Source organism: Pipistrellus hanaki (genome assembly GCF_964339955.1).
Source record: "Pipistrellus hanaki genome assembly, chromosome: 4".
NCBI lineage: Eukaryota > Metazoa > Chordata > Mammalia > Chiroptera > Vespertilionidae > Pipistrellus > Pipistrellus hanaki.
In genome coordinates, this window is record NC_140506.1 from 89,669,472 (window position 1) to 89,694,869 (window position 25,398).

Below are 25,398 nucleotides of genomic sequence, written 5' to 3' on the forward strand. Positions count from 1 at the left end.
TGAGTTCATGGCTTGATGTAGACAAATCAAGCCTAAAATTCTCCCTTTCGCTTCTTTTAGGAAGGTGGCCCGCCTAAAAATGTGGACTTTGTAAATCGCCCGGCACTTGTTAACTGTTTCTGCCCCGGGGCCATCCTTTCAGACCCTCCGGGCTGGGACAGCACCTGCCCCACGTCAGGGATGCGCGAACTGAGGCCCCGCCGGCCGGGAAGTGCCCGGGGCAGCGCCGCGCTCGGCCCGTCGCCCTTGACAACAAGACGCAAGGTCACGGAGGTCCCGCCCCGAGGCCCGGACGGTCTCGCGCGTCCCTCGGAATCCCCGGCCGCCCGCCGGCGCGCGCAGCGCACGGCCCCCCACGCGCGTCCATGACGTCATCACGCGGCGCCGGAGGAAGGCCTCGGTCCCGGCGCGCGCAGCTGCCCGGGGCACCTGGTTGGGACAGACATGGCGCGCGAGCTGCGGACTCTGCTGCTGTGGGGACGCCGCCTGCGAGCGGCGGCGCTGGCGGCCAACCCGGGAGGTGAGGGCGACCGGACCGGCGGGCGGGACGGGATGCACCGGGGCTCCGAGGCCGTTTCGCCCTCCGTGAGAGGCGCGAGGACGGCACCTCTCGCGCGGCGTGGGTGACAGGTCTACTCGCCCAGCGCCCTGCGGTGACCACAGCAGGGGCTTCTCGTGCCGGGCTGAGGCGAGGGGCCCTTGGGTTCCTCGTTCGGGAGCCGAGGGCAGGTCCGGGGAGTGAAACCCGAGGATGAGTGTGTGCTGGGAGCGGACTTCACCGGCCCCGTTACTTAAGTCCCTTCGTTGCGCTCCTCTTCCTCCCCGCATCCAACTTTTACACACGAGGAAGGCGTTAACCCCGAGTGCCACTCCGCCCCACGGTACCCGGCGGCGGACCGGGCTGAGAGCCGGCGCCCCGGGCCTCGCGCCGCCGGGGACTGAGTTGCTGGACGCCTTTCGGAGGGCCTGGGGCTGCAGGTGCTGAAATAAAGGGTGACCGTGATCTCTGCCCCTCACTCGGAACTAACCACGGCGACCGTGTTGGCTTTCGTTCCAGGCCCTGCGCCACTGCACACACATAACTAGACTTGTCTAATCATTTGTACGTAAAGATGTCTAAACCGTATATACATTGTGCTAGGATTTTTTTAAAAATATGTTTTGCTTGATTTTAGAGTGAAAGGGACTGGGTGGGGGGATAGAAATGTCAATGAGAGAGAAGCATCCACTGGCTGCCTCCTGCACGCCCCCCACTGGGAATCGAGCCAGCAACCTTGGGGTGCACGGGAGGACGACCAACCAAGCCACACTGGGCAGGGTTACAGAATTTTTGTTTTAAAGCTCCCAGCATGGCCTACACATATTTTTGTAAGTATGCACCGTCTACGACTTTCCAATATTCAGGACAAATTATCGTTTACTTAATATTATCCTATTAATGGACGTTATTCAGATAATTTCCGGGAATTTTTTCCCCTGTGTTCTTGTTATTATAATTCTGTGTAGAATTGGCTCTATTTAAATCTTTGTGCACATGTACGGTATTTCTTTAGAATTACAGAATTAGAGTTTTAGAATTGATGACTCAGAGCCTGTGCAAATTTGAAATGTTGGACGATATTACCAAATTGTCCATAAAGGCTTAATCATTTTGTATTCCCATTAGCGGGAAAAGAGCCTTCCTGTAACAAGGTATCTTCTCCAACACCATTACATCTTCCCAAATCAATGCATTATTTCTTACCTAATTTACTCTTGAATGGATACTAGTGAACAAGAATGTCTTCATTTGTGTATCTTCTATGAATCTCCTTTTCATATCTTTCACAATTTTAACCAAGTTTTAAATTTTGGTGTGGTCTATTTAAACATGACTTTTATTTATTTATTTTTAAAATAATATGTTTGTGGGTTTTTTAAAAATATATTTTTATTGATTTCAGAGAGGGAGGAAGTGGGGGGGAGTGAGAAACATCCACGATGAAAGAGAATCATGGATCGGCTGCCTCCTGCAACTCCCTCACTGGGGATTGAGCCCACAACCCGGGCATGTGCCCTTGACCGGAATTTTCATTTTTGCTCATTAACTAGTTTATCAACAAATATATTTTGATTGCCTTCTGAGATGTCAAAGATGTTAGCCTGCTGACAAGGTCATAGGTTAGTGGAAGCACATGGCTTCCAGGCAGTGTACACAATGGAGGCACGTGTGGCCATGGTTGACTGTTTGACTATGTTTTACAGACGAGAGGACATATGGGCCAAATGTTGAAAATATCAGGTGCAGGGAAAGGAGGTGCCTCTGGATAATTTGGTTTGACAGGAAGCTAGGAGTATGTGGGAATGGGAGTGAATGAGGCTAAAAATTATGTTCTTTCTCGTTTGTTAGATGTAAATTTGTGGGAAGGGATCACATCTTTCTGTTATCACGATAGTCACAGTGCCAGACGTGGGCCAGTGTTTGGAGAACCCAGCTGTAATCACTGAGGTCCAGGCACACCTGACTGACTGCATGTTCAGGACCAGGTGGCTGATTACAGATAATGTCCTTTCCCTGTGAGTCTTCAGTTGACTGGTAGTTGGGAACTAACAGTATTACAACCAACAAGAAATTAAATTCCTTCCCAGTGAAATGTACATTCATTATCGGGAGTAGGGATATCGAAACCTGGGTTACCTGGTGCTGGGGAGTGAGTTTCTCCTTGACCTTCTCAGTGCAGTAATTATGGGAGTACTTACTCCTGATCCTACTCTGCTACGCTAACTGTCGGGTCTGCGTCTCTGACATGGGTTGGGCCTCCTTGGATGCTGTGTATTGGATGGAGTTGTAGGCATGTAGGAGAGTCTTTATTGCTATTGCTACTAAGGAGCCATTAGACAAAACAGTCTAGTAAAGCAGTCCTTGCTAATACAGTAGCAAACACGGGAGCCATCCTAGCAAAAACAGCCAATACCAGCTGGTCGGTAATAGATCTTCCCCAGAACACAGCCCTGAACTGGCTGGTGAGTAACATTCTTTATACTTACACAGAAGCGACTTCTTGCCAAAATAGAGACATCATTCTTTTGGGTTATATAAAAGGGTACCCCTTTTGCGGTGTATAAATTGTTGCATCCTTGCTTTTGCACCGGTGGATAGTAAATTGGCCTTGAATACTTTGATTAGGATTCCTGTGCTCAGAGTGACCTTGAATATCTGGTGTACTCTGGACAGGTTTCCTATATTTTGAAAATGAAATGTTGGTACTAAAAGTATAAACTTCTGTCAAACCTTTCACTGGAGGTCCAAAAAAGTATCAGAAATAATTGATTTGCCAGTGGACAGATGAGAAAGCTCCCTCTTTTTCTTTCTTTTTTTTGTTTTTGTTTTGTTAATCCTTACCCAAGGATGCATATTTTTCCCCCCATTGATTTTTAGAGAAAGTGGAAGGGACTGAGGGAAGGAGTGGAGAGAGAAAAAGCAGAGAGGAAAAGAAAAGGAGAGAAATACTGAAGTGAGAGAGACACATCAATTGATTACCTTCCACACACACCTTCACCAGGGCCGAGCATAAACCTGCAGCCCAGGTATGTATCCTTGATCGGGAATTGAACTCACAACCCTTTGGTGTGCAAGCCAGTGCTCTAACCACCCAGCAGTACCAGCCAGGGTGAGAAAATTCCATGTTAAAGAGCTACAACCCTAAACCCTGAAAAATCAACAGATTCAGTCTTCAAAAGCAAATGTAATTGTGTTGTAAAGCGGATAGGCTAGTCGAAACCGGTTTGGCTCAGTGGATAAAGCGTCGGCCTGTGGACTGAAGGGTCCCAGGTTCGATTCTGATCAAGGGCCTGTACCCTGGTTGTGGGCACATCCCCAGTGGGGGGTGTGCAGTAGGCAGCTGATCGATGATTCTCTCTCATTGATGTTTCTGACTCTCTATCCCTCTTCCTCTCTGTAAAAAAATCAATTTTATATATATATATTTAAAAAAGCAGAGAGGCTAGTGGGTTGGTCATTTCATGTGTCTAGTTAATTACCATGACCATTACAGCCCCTGAGCTGATTGCTAATCTTTGGTTCTCAAGTTTGACATTGCCAAATGAGATCACAAAGTAGCCAGGGTGGAACTGGTTGTTGCTCTAGTTAATGTCTTAAAGCTTTTTCCGACCTGTGTAAACTGGAACCTCCGCTGGAATTCTCTGCCTCGGAATGGAGAGTTGTAAAGTTGTAAAGTTGGAAGTCTCTCTAAGCACCAGAAAGGTCAGAAGGTGAGGTTTTCCCTTTAGTTCGAGGGCTCAAGTATTGCAAGTTTACTTCCCGAAATGAACCCCACCCGGACTCTGTCAGGCCACAACCTCCCACTTAGTACTTTTATTTAAAAAAAAAAATGTGTGTATGTATGTGTGTGTGTGTGTGTGTATATATATATATATATATATATATATATATATATACACACACACACATTTATATTTATTGATTGATTTCAGAGAGGGAGAAACATCAGTGATGAGAGAAAATCATTGATCAGCTGCCTCCTGCACGCCCCCTGCTGAGGATCGAGCCCGAAACCCGGGCATATGCCCTGGATCCTAATTGAACTTGTGACCCTTCCGTCCACAGGCCGACACTCTATCCATTTAGCCAAACTGGCTAGGGCTTTTATTCTTTTGGTTAATTTATTTTGCTTATTACCTCTGCTCTCACTATGGGTACATGCTGTTTAATTTAATTTCTATCCTTACACCTCTTGGACTGCAGCCTTCTTATGAATTCAGGCAAATTTCTGGTGTTCCCAGGCTATTCTTTTTAGGATGAAAGAGTAGCATTAGCTGGTCAGATTTCACATTCTCAGACAGCTATTTATGCTACTACGTAATAGGATGTGACAGTGAAGGTTTGATCTTTAACTTGGTCTTTAGCTTAGATTTGGAATGGCAGTGGCCATCTGCGGGGGCTTAGGGCCAGCACCAGTGAAGCACGTGTGGCTTGGCTGCCTAGGAGGCCCTGGTGGACTTTAGCACGAGTGCAGGAGAGCTTGGTTGAGTGTCTGTGTGTGTGTGGGGTGGGGGTGGGGGGTGAGGGCTGAGAGCTGAGTTATCTCACCCATCTGCAAAAGATGAAACCAACCCAAATGTGATAGATTAGCAAAGACTTTATTAGTCACCAGTTGAACAGTTGGCCAGAACTAAGACAAAATAGAATCTCCAACTGTTTTTGCTACCCTTGGGCAAGAAGAGAGGGAATGCTGCTTGAAGGAAGAGGTGGGGGAAATTAGGTTGATGAGAAAACAGTGTAGGAAAATAAACTTATTTCTCTCTCCCAAATATCAAGCACCAGGTCATAAACAGGGCAGAGGTGATTTCCATAAAGGAGGCTGTCACTACTGTTAGCAGTCTCGCCACAGCCCTGATTCAGGATCAATGAAATGTATTAAATTCTCACTCAAAGTGAAATGCTTTAGGTTCAGAGTCTGAGAGGATGTTCTTGAATTGCATTTTGGTGCTCTCAATGGCCAACTAGAATTGTTCTTAAACCCATCCATATCTTTCTGATATGGAAGACTCATCTTTTCCTGGAATGCTGCTGTTGGCTTAGTCCACAAAGAAATTTCATAGCATTTAGTAGAGATAAATTTCAGCATGTTTATTTCTGGTATGGCTAGTTATTTCTGCTAAAGCCACTAAGAGTTACCATGTAAGTTATGGCTTGGAGAGCCAGTCCAGTGTCTCTTGGGGGAGGGGCTTATCTCCACCTGTTTTTCAACCAAGTGGATGCCCATAGATCAGTTAAATTGAATAGGTGTAGCTGAGTCATGGTGTAACTAATTTTAAAAGCGTGGCTGTGATATAGCAGCCATATAACCAAGAAATGCAATTGGAATATTAAGAAACTAATGTTCAGCCCTGGCCGGGTGGCTCAGTTATTGGAGTATTGTCCCTTCTACCAAAAGTTGGGGGTTCCATTCCTGGTCAGGGCACAAATCTGGGTTGTGGATTTGATCCCTGCTCAGGGCAGGTGCGGGAGACAACTGATTGATGTTCCTCTCTCACATAGAGCTTTCTTTCTCTCTCCCATCCTCCCTTCCTCTTCCTTCATCTTTCTCTAAAAACCAATGGGAAAATATCCTCACTTGAGGATTAAAAAAAAGAAAAGAAATGGAAACCTATGCAAAAACCACAATGAAAACAGAAGACACTGTTGAAAGGGACAGTTAAAATTTTTTTCACGTTAAGGCCCTGGCCGGGTAGCTCAGTTGGTTAGAGCATTGTCCTGATACACCAAGATTGTAGGTTCAACCCCTTGTCAGGGCACATACAAGAATCAACCAAAGAATGCATAAATAAATGGAACAACAGACCAGTGTTTCTCTTTCTCTCCCTTGCCCTCTCCCCCTCTTCCTTCCTAAAATTAATAGAAATAAAAAGCAGAAGATTGTATAGCAATACTATTAAGAACAAATAGTGTGTGTGTGTGTGTGTGTGGGATATAAAGGTTGAAGTCTTAGTGGAATTGGACTTATCAGGTAATGTGGCACCATGAGAGAGAAATGAATAAAGTGCATTACCATTGATTGTATTACTCACACATTGATATTCTCGCATTTACAGGGAATGGAGCAACTGAGTGGATTTTTCATGAAGCTTACTTTTAAAGTATAAAACATTTCATTTTAACCATTATGAATAGAAGTCTTTCTAAAACACTTAATCATTAAATAGACTATTACTGAACTTTTCTTTGATGTTTCCAGGGTTATTATGAATGTTAATTTACAGTTCTCTGTGGTAATAATGCACAGGCTCTCTGGGATGTGAGGACTCTTGAAACTGCAATCTTGACCATTTCTGTCTTTTTAACCTTCTTCTTTGGGCCTAAGCCAGCAGTCAGACATCCCTCTCTCTCGCAGTCCCAGGTTCTTGCAGTCTGGGACCCCTTGCTCCTTACCATCCGCCTATAGCGGAGGCAGAATAGGCTCACCACAGCTGTGCTGGCCAGCCAAGAGCCCGGCTTCTGGCCGAGTGGCGCCACCCCCTCTCTACCCTCCCCCCATGGGAGCACATTGACCACCAGGGGCAGCTCCTGTGTTGAGCATCTGCCCCCTGGTGGTCATTGCATGTCATAGCTACCAGTCATCCGTTCTTCTGGTCAATTTGTATATTATAGAACATATATTTTAAGAGTTTTTTGATTTCTAGAGAGAGGATGGGAGAGAGAGAGAGAAAAACATTGATGTGAGAGCACAACATCAATTGGCTGCTTCCTGCACCCCCCCCTACTGGGGATCAAGTCTGAAACCTGGGCATGTGCCCCTCACCAGGAATCAAATTGGCAACTTCCTGGTGCATGGATTACTCTCAACCAACTGAGTCACACTGGTCAGGATTATGATATTTTTTTATAATATATTGTTATTGATTTCAAAGAAGGAGAGAGATAGAAACATCAATGATGAGAGAGGATCATTGGGGATTGAGTTTGCAACCTATGCATGTGCCCTGACTGGGAATCAGACCCTAACCTCCTGGTTTATAGATTGACGGTTCTGCCAGGCTATGTCCTATATTTTGACCATTTGAGGGTACCCCTCCTTGTTACTTGTTTTGTTTCTTTGTATTCAAGGAGTTGATATTTCTTGATAGAGTGTAAGTATAGCTTAGTAGAAAATTAGAACAAGTCCTGAAACATAATACAATTTAAGAAACAGTAAAAACTGAGTATACCAGTGGTAAGAACTTAGACATTTTTGAGGGAATACAAATCTTTATTTGGTACATAATGGAAAGTAAAGAACTTTTTGTCTAGAGTGATATTATTTTTAAAATTTTTTAATATTTTAATATATATTGTTGAAAGTATTACAGATGTCCCTGCCCCTCCCTCTCCTCATTGATCCCCCTGCACCCCTCTCCCACCCAATTCTTTTTTTTTTTTTAATATATTTTATTGATTTTTCACAGAGATGAAGAGAGATGGATAGAGAGTTAGAAGCATTGATGAGAGAGAATCATCGATCAGCTGCCTCTTGCACACCCCCTACTGGGTTGTACCTTGCACAACCAAGGTACATGCCCTTGTCCGGAATCGAACCCAGGACCTTTCAGTCCGCAGGCCGACGCTCTATCCCCTGAGCCAAACCGGTCCCGGTTCCCACCCAATTCTTACTGAGGTAATTGGTGAACTCAAGAAACAAAATGTTTGGGGAAATTTCAGATGTGAATAAATAGCTCATCTGTGGTATGCAGTCTATCTGAGCTGACTTACTGAAAATCAGAGAATTGAATGCTTACAAACATAAAATATAGTAAATTAATTGGAGGTGTTCTGGAGGGAAAAGCTAGAGTCTACATTCTAAAGTACTACTGTTTTTCTAATATAGTATTTATACTTTGTGGGAAAGCATTAATTCTGCTTTTCACTGATCTGGAAGTACCTTCAGTGTACAGAACTTTAAATTTACAAAGTAAACTTATTTTAAAAATATATTTTACAGAGCCTGAATCTTTAAACTTAGAAATGTGTTGGCTCGCCGAAACCGGTTTGGCTCAGTGGTAGAGCATCGGTCTGCGGACTGAAAGGTCCCAGGTTCGATTCCGGCCAAGGGCATGTACGTTGGTTGCGGGCACATCCCCGGTGGGGGGTGTGCAGGAGGCAGCTGGTCGATGTTTCTTTCACATTGACATTTCTAGCTCTCTATTTCTCTCCCTTCCTCTCTGTAAAATATCAAAATATATTTTTTTTAAAAAAGAAAAAGAAATGTGTTGGCTGAAATTAGATTAGTGAATTTCAAACTTTTTGGTCATGAACTCCCTGTAAGAAATGCATTCACATCATAACCTGGTATACGAGTAAATGTATATACAAATATGCGTACATACTTAGCTGCAAGAGTTTTGTAAGTAACCTTATTATGCTAGGCATTCTTACACTGCTTTCATTTCATTAAAAATATTTTTGTTTAACCCACTGAATTGATTTCATATTGATTTCATATTATCTAGAGTGTTTCACTGTGGTCTGTGAAACACTTTATATGGTGTAACTTCTGAGAAAATAATCATGTCTATCAAGGGCCTGTTCTGATGCTAAACAACAGACTTATCTATTTTGGGGGAGAGGGCAAAGGTTTACTGAAACTTCTACACAGTGTAGCAATGTCAGTTCATTGGCACCAACATCTGTGGTGCCTACTGCGTGCCTGCCACTGCTCTGGTGAGCGCGGGGGGTGTCCTGGGACAGAACGGAGACATCCTGGCTCGGCACTGAGATGGAGCAGGGCTGGAGCAGACACGTAAATGCTGTGTGAACGTTGTGAGGTTGTATGAAGAGATCAAAGCAGGGGGGTTCCCACTAGAAATGGGGTGACCAGGGAGGGAAGGAGGTGAAGGTGTCTGGGAAGAGCATTTCAAGCGGAGAACAGCCTGTGAGGATCCCAGCTGGCACAGTGCCGGGACACAAGGAGGCCAGGGCAGTGCCGAGGCCACTTGGAGAGGAGTCAGGCAGCGGAGTGTACCACCTTCATTTAAGTGTCTCTGACTTCACAGGTTGAGATTTGGGCACCAGTAAGACTTGATTGATTGATTTGATTTTGAGAGCGAGACAGACAGACAGACAGACATCGATGTGAGAGTGAAATATTGATTGGTTGCCTCCTGCATGCACCCTGACCAGGGACCAGACCTGTAACCTTAATATGTGATCTGACTGGGAATCAAACCCACAACCTTTTGGTGTAAAGGACAATGCTCCAACCAACTGAGCCACACTGACCAGGGCAAGACTAGGTATTAAGTTAAAGTTAAAGCTAACTTTTAGGAGTTTTTTGAGAAAAATCCTTTCTGTGTTTTTGTTATGTTTTTGTGTGTTGTTTTTTCTTTTAGGGAGAGAGAGGAAGGAAGAGGGAGAGTGAGAGAAACATCAGTGAGAGAAAACCATCGTTCAGTTGCCTCCTGCACGCCCCCCACTGGGGATGGAGCCCCATAACCCAGGCATGTGCCCTGACCAGGAATCGAATTGGCAACCTCTTGGTGCAGTGACAGTGCTCAACCCACTGAACCACACCAGCAGGGCGGTGCCTCCTCCTCCTCCTCCTCCTCCTTCTCCTCCTCTTCCTCCTCCTCCTCCTCCTCCTTCCCCTCCTTCTTTTAAATATATTTTTATTGATTTCAGACAGGAAGGAAAAGGGAAAGAGAAACATCAATAATGAGAGAGAATCATGGATCAGCTACCTCCAGCACGCTCTCCCTACTGGGGATCGAGCCTACAATCTGGGCATGTGCCCTGACCGGGAATTGAACTGTGACCTCCTGGTTCATAGATCGACACTCAACCACTGAGCCACACCGGCCAGGCCAGTAGGGCTTCTTATCCTTCCTTGGGGTTTGTTTCACATGGATGCACAGAGCACTCGTATTCCACTGTGTGGGCACCTCTCCTGATGGACATTTAGGTTTTTTACAGGCTTTTTGGGGGGCTAGGAGGGGAGGGAGACATAGCATGTATTATTTGTAAAATCACCTCCACATGAAAATTATATACAGATATCTTTTTAATTATATGAGAATATGCTACTTTGCTAAAAAAAATACTTTTTGACAATATATGAAACATTAGGTACTATCCCAAGCCATCTAGAAATTATTAGATGTGAATATGAGGTGGAATAGAAAAGTTCCAAAATCTATAATGATTGTTTTAAAAGCTAAACTTAAGATGCTAAACAACAGACTTATCAAGATTGCCACACATAAAAAAAAAACAAACAAAAAGATTGCCACAGAATAACCTAGAATGCAGCCACATTTGTACTCTCATAGACTAGAGAATAAGGCCTTTTAAATAGAAGTGACTGATGGAATGGCTTCATTGAGGGGTACTGGAAGTATGGAATCCCAGGCAATCCAAATAGGCAAATGTTGGTTAAGTTCCAGGAAAGATCAGAATTGGCAGAGGGAAGATCTTTTTCGGACTTTGTGAGACTATTGTCAGTGGTGCTTCAAGTGATATCTAAAAAGGATGAGCTGGGAACAAGACACATTAAAGGAATTTTTCCAGCGACTACTTTGTGTATGATGGTATAGTGGAGAGCTAAATAAAAATCACTCCATGGGCGAAACCCCACACTTTGGGACAGGGTAATTCCAACTCCTATCCCTTCTCAGTTATGTTGGTTACAGGACAGCCAGTTCCCAGAGACGCTGTCAGAATGCAGAAAGTGTTCTTGACCAAGTAGAGTCAGTTCAGCCGCAACCCAGAACATAGAAGTACATGCCACAGATGCTGACTCTTTCTTAGAAAATGCCAGAATCACAGCACTGCCAGTAGTTTTTCACACGTTCACCAGTGATAGCATAACGATATTTAAAAAAATTTTGTCAGTCTACTTTATTTTAAAATGCATTTCTTTAGTTATGAATGTGGTAAAACATTTTTTTTCTATGATTCAAAGCTTTTATGTCCCATTTTTTGGTATGAATTGCCCTTTTACTCTTGTGCTGTTTGCCTTTTTCTTTTTTAAAAATATATTTTATTGATTTTTTTACAGAGAGAAAGGGAGAGAGATAGAGAGCTAGAAACATCAATGAGAGAGAAGCATGGACCAGCTGCCTCCTGCACATCCCCAATAGGAATCGAACATGTCCTTGACCGGAATCAAACCTGGGGCCTTACAGTCTGCAGACCGACGCTCTATCCACTGAGCCAAACTGGTTTTGGCTGGCCTTTTTCTTATAGATGTACAAGTGATCTTGCTATATTAAGGAAACTAGCCCTCTGCCATGTGTTTCAGATTTCTCCCCCAGTGTGTTTGCATATTCATGTAATTTTTTGGGTACTTTTTGGTTATTGTTAGTTTTTTAATATTAAAAATTTTAATTGAGCTATAACTGACATACAACAATATATTAGTTTCATATATATAATAATGATTCAGTATCTGTATATACTACAAAGTGATTACAATAAGTTTCGTTAACATCCCTCACATCACATAGTTACATTTTTTCCCTGTGATTTCTTCTAATGAGAACTTTTAAAATATATTGCATTTTTTATGTGGATCATAAATTTATGGTTCTTGGGTTACGTATTTTTAAAAATATATTTTTGTTGATTTTTAGAGAGGAAGGGAGAAGGTTAGAGATAGAAATATAGATTGGCTACATTTTGCATGCCTCCTGGGATTGAGCCCACAGCCCAGGCCTCTGCTCTGAGAATCGAACCAGCAACTTCTTGGTTCAGAAGTCAACACTCCATCCATCACTGAGCCATGCTGGCAGGGCGGGTTATGTGCCTTATTTAGGAAGAATTTCCTTACCTTAAATCATTAAAGAAAAAGATGTCTAAGGTGATCAACATTATTAGCTGTTAGGTAGAGAAATGCAAATCAAAACCACAGTGAGACATCACTTCACACCCACTCAGGTGGCTGTGATAGGAAACATGAGCCCTGGCCCGGAGGCTCAGTTGGTTGGGTGTTGTCTTGTTGACATTTTAATTCTGGGTCAGGGCACATGTTTGGGTTGGGTGCTCAATTCCTAGTGGGGGGTTGTGCAAGAAGTGGCCAATCGATGTTTCTCCCTCTCCCTTCCTCTCTAAAAGTCAATAAAAAATATTAAAAACAAAACAAAACAAAACATAGGCAATGACCAGTGCTGGTTGAGGATGTGGAGGAGTTGGAACCCTCATACACGGCTGGCAGGAATGTAAATGGTGTAGCACTTAGAAAACAGTCTGGCAGTTCCTCAGACAGGTAAACATACAGTGACATCTGACCCACTGCTTCTGTTTCTAGGTATACACCCAAGACAATTTAAAATGTATGTTTACACAGAAACTTGTACATGTTTATAGCAGCATTGTTCAGAGTAGAAAAAAAAAAAAAAGTGGAAACAACCCAGTTGTCCATCGACTGATGAACGGGAAAACATTGTGGTCTACTCATATAATGGACCATTATTCAGCCATTAAAAGGATGAGGTATGCTAAGTGGTACAGTGTGGATGCGCCTCAAAAACATGTTAGGTGAAAAGATCCAGATACAGAAGACCTTGTGAAACATCTAGAACAGGTAAATCCATAGAGAGAAAAAGGAGTTGCCAGGAGCTGGGGGTAGGAATGGGGTGGGGATGGAGGAGCAGATACAGGGAGAATGGGTATGGGGTTACTTCCTGGGGTGATTAAAAATGTTCTGATAAAAAATTAGATATTGGTGATGGTTACACAACTTTGTAAATAAACTAAAAACCATTGATTGTACACTCTAGGTGAATTGAATCTCAATAAAACTATTTTTAAAATATCTTGTTTTATTCCAGCACTTCTAGCTTTTATTTTCATTATACGTCATTCTGGAATTCATTTTGATTTAATACGTGAGAGGGGAAATTAATTTTAATACTGTCACTTTAAATTAATGTGCTTTAATATTAATAATAGTATTGCCTCACATTTTTCAAAATTTTCTTGGCTACTTATATACTTATTTTTCCAAAGGATTTTAGATTTAGTTGAATAGCTCAAGAAAAATCTTGCTTGCGTTTTCATTAGGATTATGTTAAAAATATAGAGTAAGACATTGACATCTTTTTCTATTCCAGGGCATTTCCCCTAGCTTTCTATAACCCTTTGTAAGTGTGTGTTATGTGTCTAGTAAATGTTTAAGTGTGTTTTGTAATGGGGTAATACTTTCTTTTGTTTTTTGCTTGTATTTTTATTGATTCAGAGAGGAAGGGAGGATAGAAACTCAGTGATGAGAGAGAATCACTGATGGCCTGCCTCCTGCAGGCCCCCTGACGGGGAATCGAACTGTGACTCCTGGTTCTTAGATCAGCGCTCACCCACAGCCACGCCGGCTGGGCCGTTTCTTCTGTGGGGAGACTGAGGAGAGGACCAAACTACTTTATTGGAAGGAATGTTACAAATGAAAGACGTAATGGGTTCTTTGGTACAAGTTACAGGAAAAGGAAAAGTGACTCCAACATGCACGTCAGGCAGTCCTGGGGTTTCGTACATGATTACGTCGCTAACTCCCATTTATTATTAAAAAAAAAAAGGTCCGCCCTGACCGGTGTGGCTCAGTGGATAGAGCGTCGGCCTGCAGACTGAAGGGTCCCAGGTTCGATTCCGGTCAAGGGCATGTACCTTGGTTGCAGGCACATCCCCAGTAGGGGTCGTGCAGGAGGCAGCTGATCAATGTTTTTCTCTCATCGATGTTTCTAACACTCTATCCCCCTCCCTTCCTCTCTGTAAAAAATCAATAAAATATATATTAAAAAAAAGTTCTGTCATTTCGACGTATGTTTTATGTTTTTTATTATCTATTTACTACAAGTGAAGGTCAGGAATTGTTATCTTTCTTTTAAAATTTTCTTTTAAAAATTTACTGTTTCACTCCATTACTGCTGTATCTGAGCTCCATGTGAGGGAAGCAGGTGCTCATGTGGGTGAATTCTGACTCACGGTGAAAATCGGGCTATGGCGTGCCGTAGGAGCGGATCTCCGACGTCACCCGAGGACCCGCTGCACTGCTCTGGTGCCGGGGAAGCCACCCTGTGGCTGTGGGAGCCTTCTAACGTTAGCTCTCATCACCGGTTTCGGCAATAAACATTTTTTTTAAAGTGCATAACTTAAGATGCAGTTATAAAACAACATAGTAAGGACTATGGCTGATTGATGGTGATTTTTCTAAAAAAAAGAAATATCCATTCTTGTTTTTAAATCTGTTTTTTATTGATTTTAGAAAGAGGAGGGAAGGAAGAGGAGAGGAGAGACAGAACCATCGATTGGCTGCCTCCTGGTGTGAGCCCACACCCAGGCATGTGCCCTGACGGAATTGAACCGGCACCCTCTCGGTGCATGGAATGATGCTCAGCCAGCTGAGCTACACCTGCCAGAACCTCACTGTGTTCTGGCAGGTGTAGCTCAGTTGTCAGTTCCTTCAGGCAGTTGCATTTTTAATGGCTGCTTACTAGTAAAAAAAAAAAAAAAGAAAAGAAAAGAAAAGAGGAGGCCTTGTAGGACACTAACACCGTCTGTGGGCTGACCTAGTATTCTTCTGCCTGAGCACAGTGATGTTTATGCTGATTAAACGTTTAATGATTGTAAAAAGAGCTGCTTTCCTACTGGATGCTTTGGCTTCCCCCAAAATGTGGATGTTCTTCTCTTGAAAAAGTTTGATACCAAGAAATATAAGCTTGTTAATTTGGTAACATAAGCTATACATTGACAAAAAGATACTAGTAGAATAAATACCATAAGCTGGTTTATAACAGAAATCTTAAATAAGCAGCACAGAAAATAAGTGCTCTGAGTTAGAGTAGAGAGATTATTGTGAACTCCGGGAACGGAGACTGGATGGAGGAGCCTCACACGGGGCCCTGAGGCAGTTCAGGGGGAGATGGGATGTGGCTGCAGGCAGAGGAAAGAGCATGAGCACAGCAGGTGTGTGTGTGTCTCTGTGTGTGTGTTTTGTGAAATTCAAATTATTGGTGCTTCCCATTTTGTGTAACCCCAAACCACGGAATAGATTAACATTGTGACACTGTAGCCTGGCACTGAGGTTTGTGGTTTTCTCAGGGGGTAGAGGAAACATGGAGACAGATATTGTGCACAGAGTGTGTTTGTATCTGGCTCAGGCAGGCTTATTGCGTCACTGGTTTATTCTTAAAGCCATTGTAGAAAGTTCAGTTAACCTGAAACCAAATCTGTTCTTAGTAGTGCTCTGATTAATCTAATCTTGGAATTACATTGAAAAGTCTTCAAATCCTGGTTGGAAATATAGATTGCTTATTTTTTTCCCCTTTCCCAAACTATGAGGACTTATATTACTCCCCATATGAACAACATATTAAATCTTTTTTTAAAAATATATTTTATTGACTTTTTAAAGAGAGGAAGGGAGAGAGATAGAGAGCTAGAAACGTCGATGAGAGAGAAACATTGACCAGCTGCCTCCTGCACACCCCCTACTGGGGATGTGCCTGCAACCAGTGTACAATACATGCCCTTTATCTACTACTGAGCCAAACCGGTTTTGGCTAAATCCTTTTAAAACTATTCTGAATATTGCCCTAGCTCAGTGGTCGGCAAACTCATTAGTCAATAGCCAAATATCAACAGTACAATGATTGAAATTTCTTTTGAGAGCCGAAAACCAACTTCTGTGCATGGGCCACGAAGTTTCAGTCGCACTGTACGTGTGTGCCCGCACGTGGTATTTTGTGGAAGAGCCACACTCAAGGGGCCAAAGAGCCGCATGTGGCTCAGGAGCCGCAGTTTTTTTTTTTTTTTTTTTTTTAAATCAATCTTTATTGTTCATATTATTACAAAGGTTCCTCATTTCTTCCCCCCTCCACCAGGTTCCCACCCCACCCTCCGCCCCCTCCCCATCCCCCATTGTCCTCATCCATAGGTGCACAGTTTATGTTCAGTCTCTTCCTCCCTCCCTTTCCCCGATAGTAAATCCCTTTTCAGATAGTAAATCTGTTACTTAGCATTATCTCATATCAATAATACCTCCACATGCCCAATGATACACTTCATACAAAAGACATTTCCAAATAGGTCAACCAGCCTCATCCAGGCCCCACCCAAGGCACTTACAGATCAACACCCCAGCGCTATACTAACTCAACACATCCAGATCTAAGCCTTCATCACTTGATTCAGCAGACCCTCAAGTTCCCGCAAAAGTTTCCAGCCATGTCTGAGAGGCAGCCGTGGGCAGGTACAGGCGAGGAGCGAGCTGTTTCGGGCCTGGCTGCTCCGGGCCTGGCCTCTGTTGCTCTGGTTCGTTCCACAACCAGCTGCTCCGGGTCTGGTCACTGCCGCTCCCGACCTAGTTGCTCTGGACTTGGCTGTTGCTGCTACAGGCCTGGCCGCACCCGACCCGGCTGCTCTGGGACCAGTTGCTCCGGTCCCGGCCGCTCCGGGCCTGGCCGCTCCCAGCCTGACAGCCGCTGCTCCGGGCCTGGCTGCTCCCAGCCTGGCAGCCATTGCTCCTGGCCTGGCCGCACCAGACCCGGCTGCTCCGGGCCTGGCCGCTCCCAGCCTGGCAGCCGCTGCTCCTGGCCTGGCCGCACCAGACCCGGCTGCTCCGGGCCTGGCCGCTCCCAGCCTGGCAGCCGCTGCTCCTGGCCTGGCCGCACCAGACCCGGCTGCTCCGGGCCTGGCCGCTCCCAGCCTGGCAGCCGCTGCTCCTGGCCTGGCCGCACCAGACCCGGCTGCTCCGGGCCTGGCCGCTCCCAGCCTGGCAGCCGCTGCTCCTGGCCTGGCCGCACCAGACCCGGCTGCTCCGGGCCTGGCCGCTCCCAGCCTGGCAGCCGCTGCTCCTGGCCTGGCCGCACCAGACCCGGCTGCTCCGGGCCTGGCCGCTCCCAGCCTGGCAGCCGCTGCTCCGGGCCTGGCCGCACCAGACCCGGCTGCTCCGGGCCTGGCCGCTCCCAGCCTGGCCGCCGCTGCTCCGGGCCTGGCCGCACCAGACCCGGCTGCTCCGGGCCTGGCCGCTCCCAGCCTGGCAGCCGCTTCTCCAGGCCTGGCCACTCCCAGCCTGGCAGCCACTGCTCCGGGCCTGGCCGCACCAGACCCAGCTGCTCCAGGCCTGGCCGCTCCCAGCCTGGCAGCCGCTGCTCCAGGCCTGGCCGCACCAGACCCGGCTGCTCCGGGCCTGGCCGCTCCCAGCCTGGCAGCCACTGCTCCTGGCCAGGCCGCACCAGACCCGGCTGCTCCGGGCCTGGCCGCTCCCAGCCTGGCAGCCGCTGCTCCTGGCCTGGCCGCACCAGACCCGGCTGCTCCGGGCCTGGCCGCTCCCAGCCTGGCAGCCGCTGCTCTGGGCCTGGCCGCACCAGACCCGGCTGCTCCGGGCCTGGCCGCTCCCAGCCTGGCAGCTGCTGCTCCGGGCCTGGCCGCTCCCAGCCTGGCAGCCGCTGCTCCGGGCCTGGCCACACCAGACCCGGCTGCTCCGGACCTGGCTGCTCCCAGCCTGGCAGCTGCTGCTCCGGGCCTGGCCGCTCCTAGCCTGGCAGCCGCTGAGGAGCCGCAGTTTGCCGACCACTGCAGCTATAAAAGTTTGGCTCAGTGGATAGAGCATTGGCCTGTAGACTGAAGGGTCCCAGGTTCGATTCTGGCAAGGGCACATGCCTGGGTTGCAGGCAGGAGGCAGCTGATCAATGATTCTCTCTCATCATTGATGTTTCTACTCTATCCCTCTCCCTCTCTGAAATTAATGAAAATATATTTTAAAAAAAAATATTCTGCCGGGACCGGTTTGGCTCAGTGGAGAGCGTCGGCTTGGGGACTGAAGGGCCCCGGGTTCGATTCTGGTCAAGGGCATGTACCTTGGTTGCAGGCATATCCCCAGTAGGGGGTGTGTAAGAGGCAGCTGTTTGATGACTCTCTCATTGATGTTTCTAACTCTCTATCTCTCTCCCTGCCCATGGCACATCTCTGTACAAAAATCAATAAAATATAAAAAAAAAAATTCTGCGTACTAAGTGGAGGAAAAACAAAAGATATAGGGAAAATAAAAAAGAGAAAATTGTTTAATATTGGAGTGGCAAAGGCCTTTACAAACAAGACTAATTTTCTTAATAGAGGATGTCCCAAAAAATGTATACACACTTTGAATTATTATAAAGTCAGTGTTTATTAACGTACATTTTATTTTCAGAATGTTAATGAGTAATGTTTTTGTCATTGTCTATTTTCAAACTGATGGAGCAGGCACTGCTGATAATGCTAAGCAATGGAATCGTAAACATTGAGAATCATTTTGTTTTGGTATGTGTGTGCCCTTAATTATTGCTGCTCAACTATTGCCCGTTTTGTACCATTAACTACCGTTTTTCCCTGAAAATAAGACATCCTCCGAAAATAAGACCTACTTACAGGTTTCCTTCTGAGTGAAATATAAGGCATCCCCTGAAAATAAGCCCCCCCCCCCCCCCCCCCCCCCCCGTTAGGCTAAACATGAGAGATTTGGTCCACTGATTTTGAAAGAAATGGAGTCACTAGAAATTCACCAGGAAATTCAGGAATTGGATTGTTATGATGATGTTTCAGAAGATGATTGTCATTGAATAAATGCGTAAATTCTTGATACTGTAGGATTCACAGTTTGTCTGGTTTGTGTTGACAACTACCGTACTACCGTACAGTATACAGGAAATAAATTTCCTTTATTTTCATTGAACCATACATGTGTACTGTATTCTTCTTCATGGAAAAATAAGACATCTCCTGAAAATAAGACCTAGCGCATCTTTGGGAGCAAAAGTTAATATAAGACACTGTCTTATTTTCGGGGAAACAGTTTATTTTAGGTATCCCCATAAAAAAGTTTAGTAGCTAAATTTTCTTTGTTGAAAGCTTACTCTGGCTTCACCCGTTATTTCAAATCAGTTAAACCTGCAAAGGGGTGAAAATTAAGTGAGTTATCAGCTGTCAAAGTGTATATACATTTTTTTGGGGACACCTTGTATGTAAAGAGCTCTTACAAATCAATAAGCAAAAGATAGAAAATATGGTAGAAAAATGATTAGAGGATATCAACAGTCCATTAACAAAAAAAGAAAATATTTTAAAATGTGGATAGATGCTCAATATTGCTCATAATAAGGTATATGTAAATGCAATAAAATTTTTACCTGACTGATAGGCGGAAGGGAGTGCTTGCCAGGTGGAAGCGGGTAAGGAATATCAGATGAAAAAAGGTCTAAAATGCTTCCAGTGTTTGCTGAGCTTTCTGCTCTTCTCTTCTGGAGGACCTCCTTCATGCTCCTCATTTTAGTGGTTCCGACGCTCACACTCCTGTCAGTCTGTCTGGATCGCAGTGTTTCATGTAGAATTTAAATCCAGATCCCATCCTGAAGTGAACTTGGGTCAGACATCCTTCTTTATCCCGCTCTCACTGGTTTTGTCCCTGGAGTGTAACTGTGCTTTAAGGCAGGGGGCCCAGCTTTGGTGGGAAACCTGCTTCTGTCTCCGGTGTGTCCGGTGTGTCCGGTGTGTCCGGGGTGTGTCCCTGGTGGGAAGACTCTCCTCGGGCTCTGCGGGGGTGGGGCTGCTGGGAGCTCAGGGCTCCAGCTCCAGGGCCCGGTGTAACCAAACAGCACTTACTTCCGGGAGGAGGAGAGACCCAGGCTGTTTGTTTGTCTGTTTGTTTTGCTCTTTTTTTTCTTTCCTTAGCTCTATGGGTAAAGTAAACACTGAGATTAGGCACATAGAATTAAAAATGTAGGCTTTTGGGAATTGAATATTTTTTGAGTTGGGATAGATGTTTGTAAGGTATTCTATGTAGAGGTAATGGCTAAGACCATGTTATTTATAAATCCAGGAATAAGCCAAGGAAAAGTCAACTTCGTGTATCTTGTAGGCATGTGGAAGTTGATATGTTGATTTTAAAACCATAAGGTTGTTTCTGGACATTCTGTCGGGCACAGTTCAGCAAGACCTAGACTTCCACACAGAGGGTCTGGCCTGTCTGACCTGTATCCTTGGAAAGCATTGGCCATGAAGCACAAACGGATGCCAGTCCCCAGGCTGGTGGTCCTGGGGTTGGTGCGGGGCACTGTCCTGAGGGGCTGTAGGGAGGATTGATTCTGCCAGGTCAGTGGAGGTGTCCACATGTGTGTGTAGCATCTGTCAGCCGAGCTGGGGACACCAGCATCAGATGACGGGTTTCCACTGTGCTGAGCAGGTTACAGCAACCGTGAGGGTGTGAGGCCCCTTCCTGAGGGTGAACAGACCCCTTGCTGCTTTTCATTTGTTAAATACACTAATTAAACAAACCAAACTGACAACTTCAGACAAAAAAAGGAAAGGAAAGGAATCAACAGAGATCCTTTAGAAGACGAGACTATTTCAGAATCTTAACATTTAAAAGTTTGGATTCCTCTCAAGGGGACATGTTTTCTACATTTTTCATTGCAGTTAACAAAGTGAGGAAGGCTGGCGTGTTGTTATTCAGGCCCCGGTGGGGGGCGGGAGGGGGGTGGGCTGTGAGCATTGAGGGACGAGAGAGGTTTGAGTTTGGGATTTCATACAAGATCTCACTGTGGGGATGAATGTGGGAGGTGGCGCCTGCCTGCCTGCCTCTGGAGTTCTGCCCTGAGCTCTGATACTTCCCGGTGTTTGCTGGTGTGAGGATGTGTTACTAAGTGTGTTGGGGAACACATTAGGTTATCTGTGCCCGGGGCTTATTCTTTGTCCTGTTTGTCTTTTCAGGAACGTCAGTTCTGTATCCTCGGAGAGCCCCGGTCCAGTCCAGTCGTCCTAGGAGAAACCTGGCTTTGAGCTTCCACAGTGCACGTCCATTCAGCTCGCAAGCTGCTGAGGACCAGAAGGAGGAGCCCCCACATTCCATCATTAGCAGCACGGAGACCGTACAGGGTACTGCATTCAGCTGAGTTGGGGTCTGGGAAGGCTTAGCTCCTGGCTGACTGGTGAGGACAGGTTCTTGAGGAGGAAGTAATGATGGTGGAACCACCCACTCGCTTCAGACACAGGAAGGTCTTGGTCGAAGTGAGCCTTCCTCAAAACAATGAATGCGTCCTGGGAACTCCTGACTATCATTCTGGTGTTTTGCCCCCTCTAGTGGTCACCCACGGGTTTGCGATGGGGCACTTCTAAATAGTGATTCATGGCACATCTGTTAATAATCATGGAAGCCAGAAGGAAACTCATTATTGGCCTGGCTGATGCAGGACCACACGCTGACGTTGTCCTTTCATTCCTAAGAAGTGTAGAGAAGCAGTCTCCAGAGCCAGTCCCAAAGTGGGTCCATTTCTGGCTTTCAAATGAGAAAACAGAATCTTTTGATGTTTAGGTTAAGAGAGTGAGGTTTTCTTGTCATTCTGCTTTATAAGTAATTAATTTGGAAACCAGTGTTTTGAAGACTAGAATCCAGCGTCTGGTTGTGACTGGACACTTGGGGAAGGCCCGGCCTCTGCAGCCTGGTGCAGGCCTCGGGGGGAGACGGGAGAGCTGCCTCCCTGTGCCCTTTTCTGGGGAGAAGGAGGGGACCCTAGGCTTGTTCTGCTCCTGAGATCCTGCCGTAGAGCCCCAGAGAATTGGTTTCTTTCTTCTTTATTTATTCTGGCAAAATGTTTAAAACTCATTACCTTAAACATTCTTTTGAATGTTACATAGCATATTCTTCCACCAAAATAGAAATTAAACTTCATTGCTTTGTCTGTGATTCATTACTAGGTTCTGTTTCCAAACATGAGTTCCAGGCTGAGACAAAGAAGCTTTTGGACATTGTTGCCCGTTCCTTGTACTCAGAAAAAGAGGTGCGGTACCTTCAGTCACTCCTAGCGTGGCAAAACGGTTTTTATACCATTCTGGGGAGATGCCAGCTAGTATATTAGCTGTGAGAATGCATTCAATTTAGACAGATTCTAAATTTAGTTACCAGCAAGGGTATTTTTGCCAAAATCTGCTTGAGTAGGTATATCTAGATTCTTTGGGCCAAATTGACTCTGGAAATTAATTTTGCTGACAATTTAAAAGCCCCTTTTATCATCAACTGGTGTACTTCCTTCATTCTAGAGGGGTATTGGGCCGGAGGAAGATCTGTTGGACTTCTGTGGAGGAGAGCAGGGGGGACTGCTAAGAACCTTTTTGAGGAGATTAAAACTCATCTAGGGATGACAGGCCAGGAAGAAATTAGAGAACAAAGAGGCCATCTTTGTTTCCATATTCATTGTTACTAGATTGCAAAGAAGAATTTTTTAAGAAGGGTAAAGCACCAATTTCCAAAGTTAAAAGGGACTTTTCAGGAAATATTCCCAGATCTTGTGCTCATAAATATTATATTTATGTATCTTTTTTTTCCTTTTTAAAAAAAATATATTTTATTGATTTTCCACAGAGAGGAAGAGAGAGAGAGAGAGAGAGAGAGAGAGAGAGAGAGAGAGAGCTAGAAACGTCGATGAGAAACATCGGCCAGCTGCCTCCTGCACACCCCCTACCGGGGATGTGCCAGCAACCAACATACATGCCCCTGACCGGAATCGAACCTGGGACCTTTCAGTCCGCAGACCGATGCTCTATCCACTGAGCCAATGGTTTCAGCCATGTATCTTTTTGATGTCCAGCTTCTGTCCCCTGGGGGGTCAGATCAGCCCACTTCTCCCTACTCCTCCCCTGTTCCGCCAGCGTGCTGGCCTCCCTGGGATGGAAGGCCTGTTTGAGGAAGAGGTGCTCTTCGGACACTGGTGGCTGAGGGGCCTGTGGCCCTTTTTTATCCTGAACACGGTAGGCCGGTTTTTGATGATCCTCCAGTAAATGAAGCTAAAGCCAGAGAGTCTTTCTTCCGTGAGTAGGAGAAAGATGTTTGCAAAATATTTTGTCATCCCTGGACAAGAGGCGGGGAAGAAGTGGTTTCTCAGAGGGTTGTCCTTAAATTTTTAGTTAACAGATTGACATCTAACTTCAGGCTTGATTTTCAGGAGGAACAATCAGTAGAGTTACAGGGCACTGTATAAAGCTGTGGAAAGTCTTTATGGGTAAAAACTGAATATTCTGTGGCAATTCTTCCTTGCCTTTTAGCAGTGGCTGCAGTTGCTGCTATCCAAATAGATCCTGCAGTGTTAGCACCTTATTTTCATTCCTGTAGGTGTTTATACGGGAGCTGATCTCCAATGCTAGTGATGCCTTGGAAAAACTGCGTCACAAGCTGGTGTCCGAAGGCAAAACGCTGCCCGAAATGGAGATTCACTTGCAGACTGACACTGAGAAAGGCACCATCACAATCCAGGTACCTCCTCCTGGGTCCTGCGGGTGGCACGCCTCCCTGCCTCTGGTGCTGATGCCCTGAGGTGCCTGGGAAGAGGTCCCCTTCACTCACTGGGAGAGGAGATGGGCCTGCCTTTCTGTGATGCCTCCAGGCCCAAAGGGTTGTGCTGACCGTCTCTACAGCTATAACTCCTGTTTTAATATACAATCAAAGCAACACTGTTCAGTGTAGAAAATTTGGAAAACACAAGTAGAAAAGGAGGAAATTTAAAATAACCCATCTGTCTGTTTAAGTTTTTGGTACTCTTCATTTTTTTAAAATTAAATTTATTGGGGTGACATTGGTCAACATGATTATGTAGGTTTCAGGTGTGGGTTTCTTTCTTTTTTTTTTTTTTAATATATTTTATTGATTTTGTACAGAGAGGAAGGGAGAGAGATAGAGAGTTAGAAACATCGATGAGAGAGAGTCATCGATCAGCTGCCTCTTGCACACCCCCTACTGGGGATATGCCCGCAACCAAGGTACATGCCCTTGACTGGAATCGGACCCGGGACCCTTCAGTCCCCAAGCCGACGCTCTATCCATTGAGCCAAACCGGTCCCGGCAGGAGTGGGTTTCTATGTTACAAGATTTGTTATTGCACCATTTTTTTTTTGCTTGTTTTTTTAAAATATTTTATTGATTTTTTACAGAGAAGAAAGGAATGAGATAGAAACATCGATGAAAGAGAAACATTGATCAGCTGCCTCCTGCACACCTCCCATCGGGGATGTGCCCGCAACCAAGGTACATGCCCTTGACTGGAATCGAACCTGTGACCCTTCAGTCCACAGGTCGACGCTCTATCCACTGAGCCAAACTGGTCAGGGCTGTTGTTGTTTTTTTTTAATCCTCAAGTGAGGGTATGTTTTTCACTGATTCCAGGTTGAGAGAGAGAGAGGGAGAGAAAAAGAAACATCGACATGAAACAGAAACATTGATTAGTTGCCTCCCGTACATGCCCTGACCAGGTATTGAACCTGCAACCTGGATATGTGCCCTGACAGGGAATCAAACTCAAGACCCTTTGGTACACGGGATGATGCTCTAACTAACTGAGCCACACTGGCCAGGACCTCAATTGTTCTTATTCATTTGTAATGCATATTTTCCCATATACCTATATTCTGTAATACTATTTTTTAAAAATATATTTTTATTGATTTCAGAGAGAAAGGAAGAGGGAAATAGAGATAGAAACATCAATGAAGAGAAAGAATCATTTATTGGCTGCCTCCTGCACACCCCCCACTAGGGATTGAGCCCGCAACCTGGGCATATGCCCTGACTGGGAATCGAACCAGTGACCTTTTGATTCCTGGGTTGACACTCAATGGCTGAGCCACAACTGGCTGGGCTGTAATACTATTTTTATTTATTTATTTATTATTATTTTTTAATATATTAATTTTTTTACAGAGAGGAAGGGAGAGGGATAGAGAGCTAGAAACATCGATGAGAGAGAAACATCGATCAGCTGCCTCCTGCTCACCCCCTACCGGGGATGTTCCCGCAACCAAGGTACATGCCCTTGACCGGAATCAAACCTGGGTCCTTTTAGTCCACAGACCGATGCTCTATCCACTGAGCCAAACCGGTTTTGGCTGTAATACTATTTTTGAAAAGCAGACATTTT

The 25,398-nt window shown here is 45.2% G+C and overlaps 1 protein-coding gene across 1 annotated transcript in view; it reads left to right on the forward strand.

Moving 5' to 3' along the window:
- Positions 1 to 381: 381 nt before the first annotated feature.
- TRAP1 (TNF receptor associated protein 1) overlaps positions 382 to 25,398 on the forward strand; it is a 44,325-nt gene continuing 19,308 nt past the window's right edge. The window contains exons 1-4 of the mRNA XM_084882290.1: positions 382 to 520; positions 21,206 to 21,370; positions 22,190 to 22,272; positions 23,601 to 23,741. Coding sequence (XP_084738416.1) covers positions 445 to 520; positions 21,206 to 21,370; positions 22,190 to 22,272; positions 23,601 to 23,741 — 465 coding nt within the window. The 5' untranslated portion in view covers positions 382 to 444. The remainder of the gene's footprint in view (positions 521 to 21,205; positions 21,371 to 22,189; positions 22,273 to 23,600; positions 23,742 to 25,398) is intronic.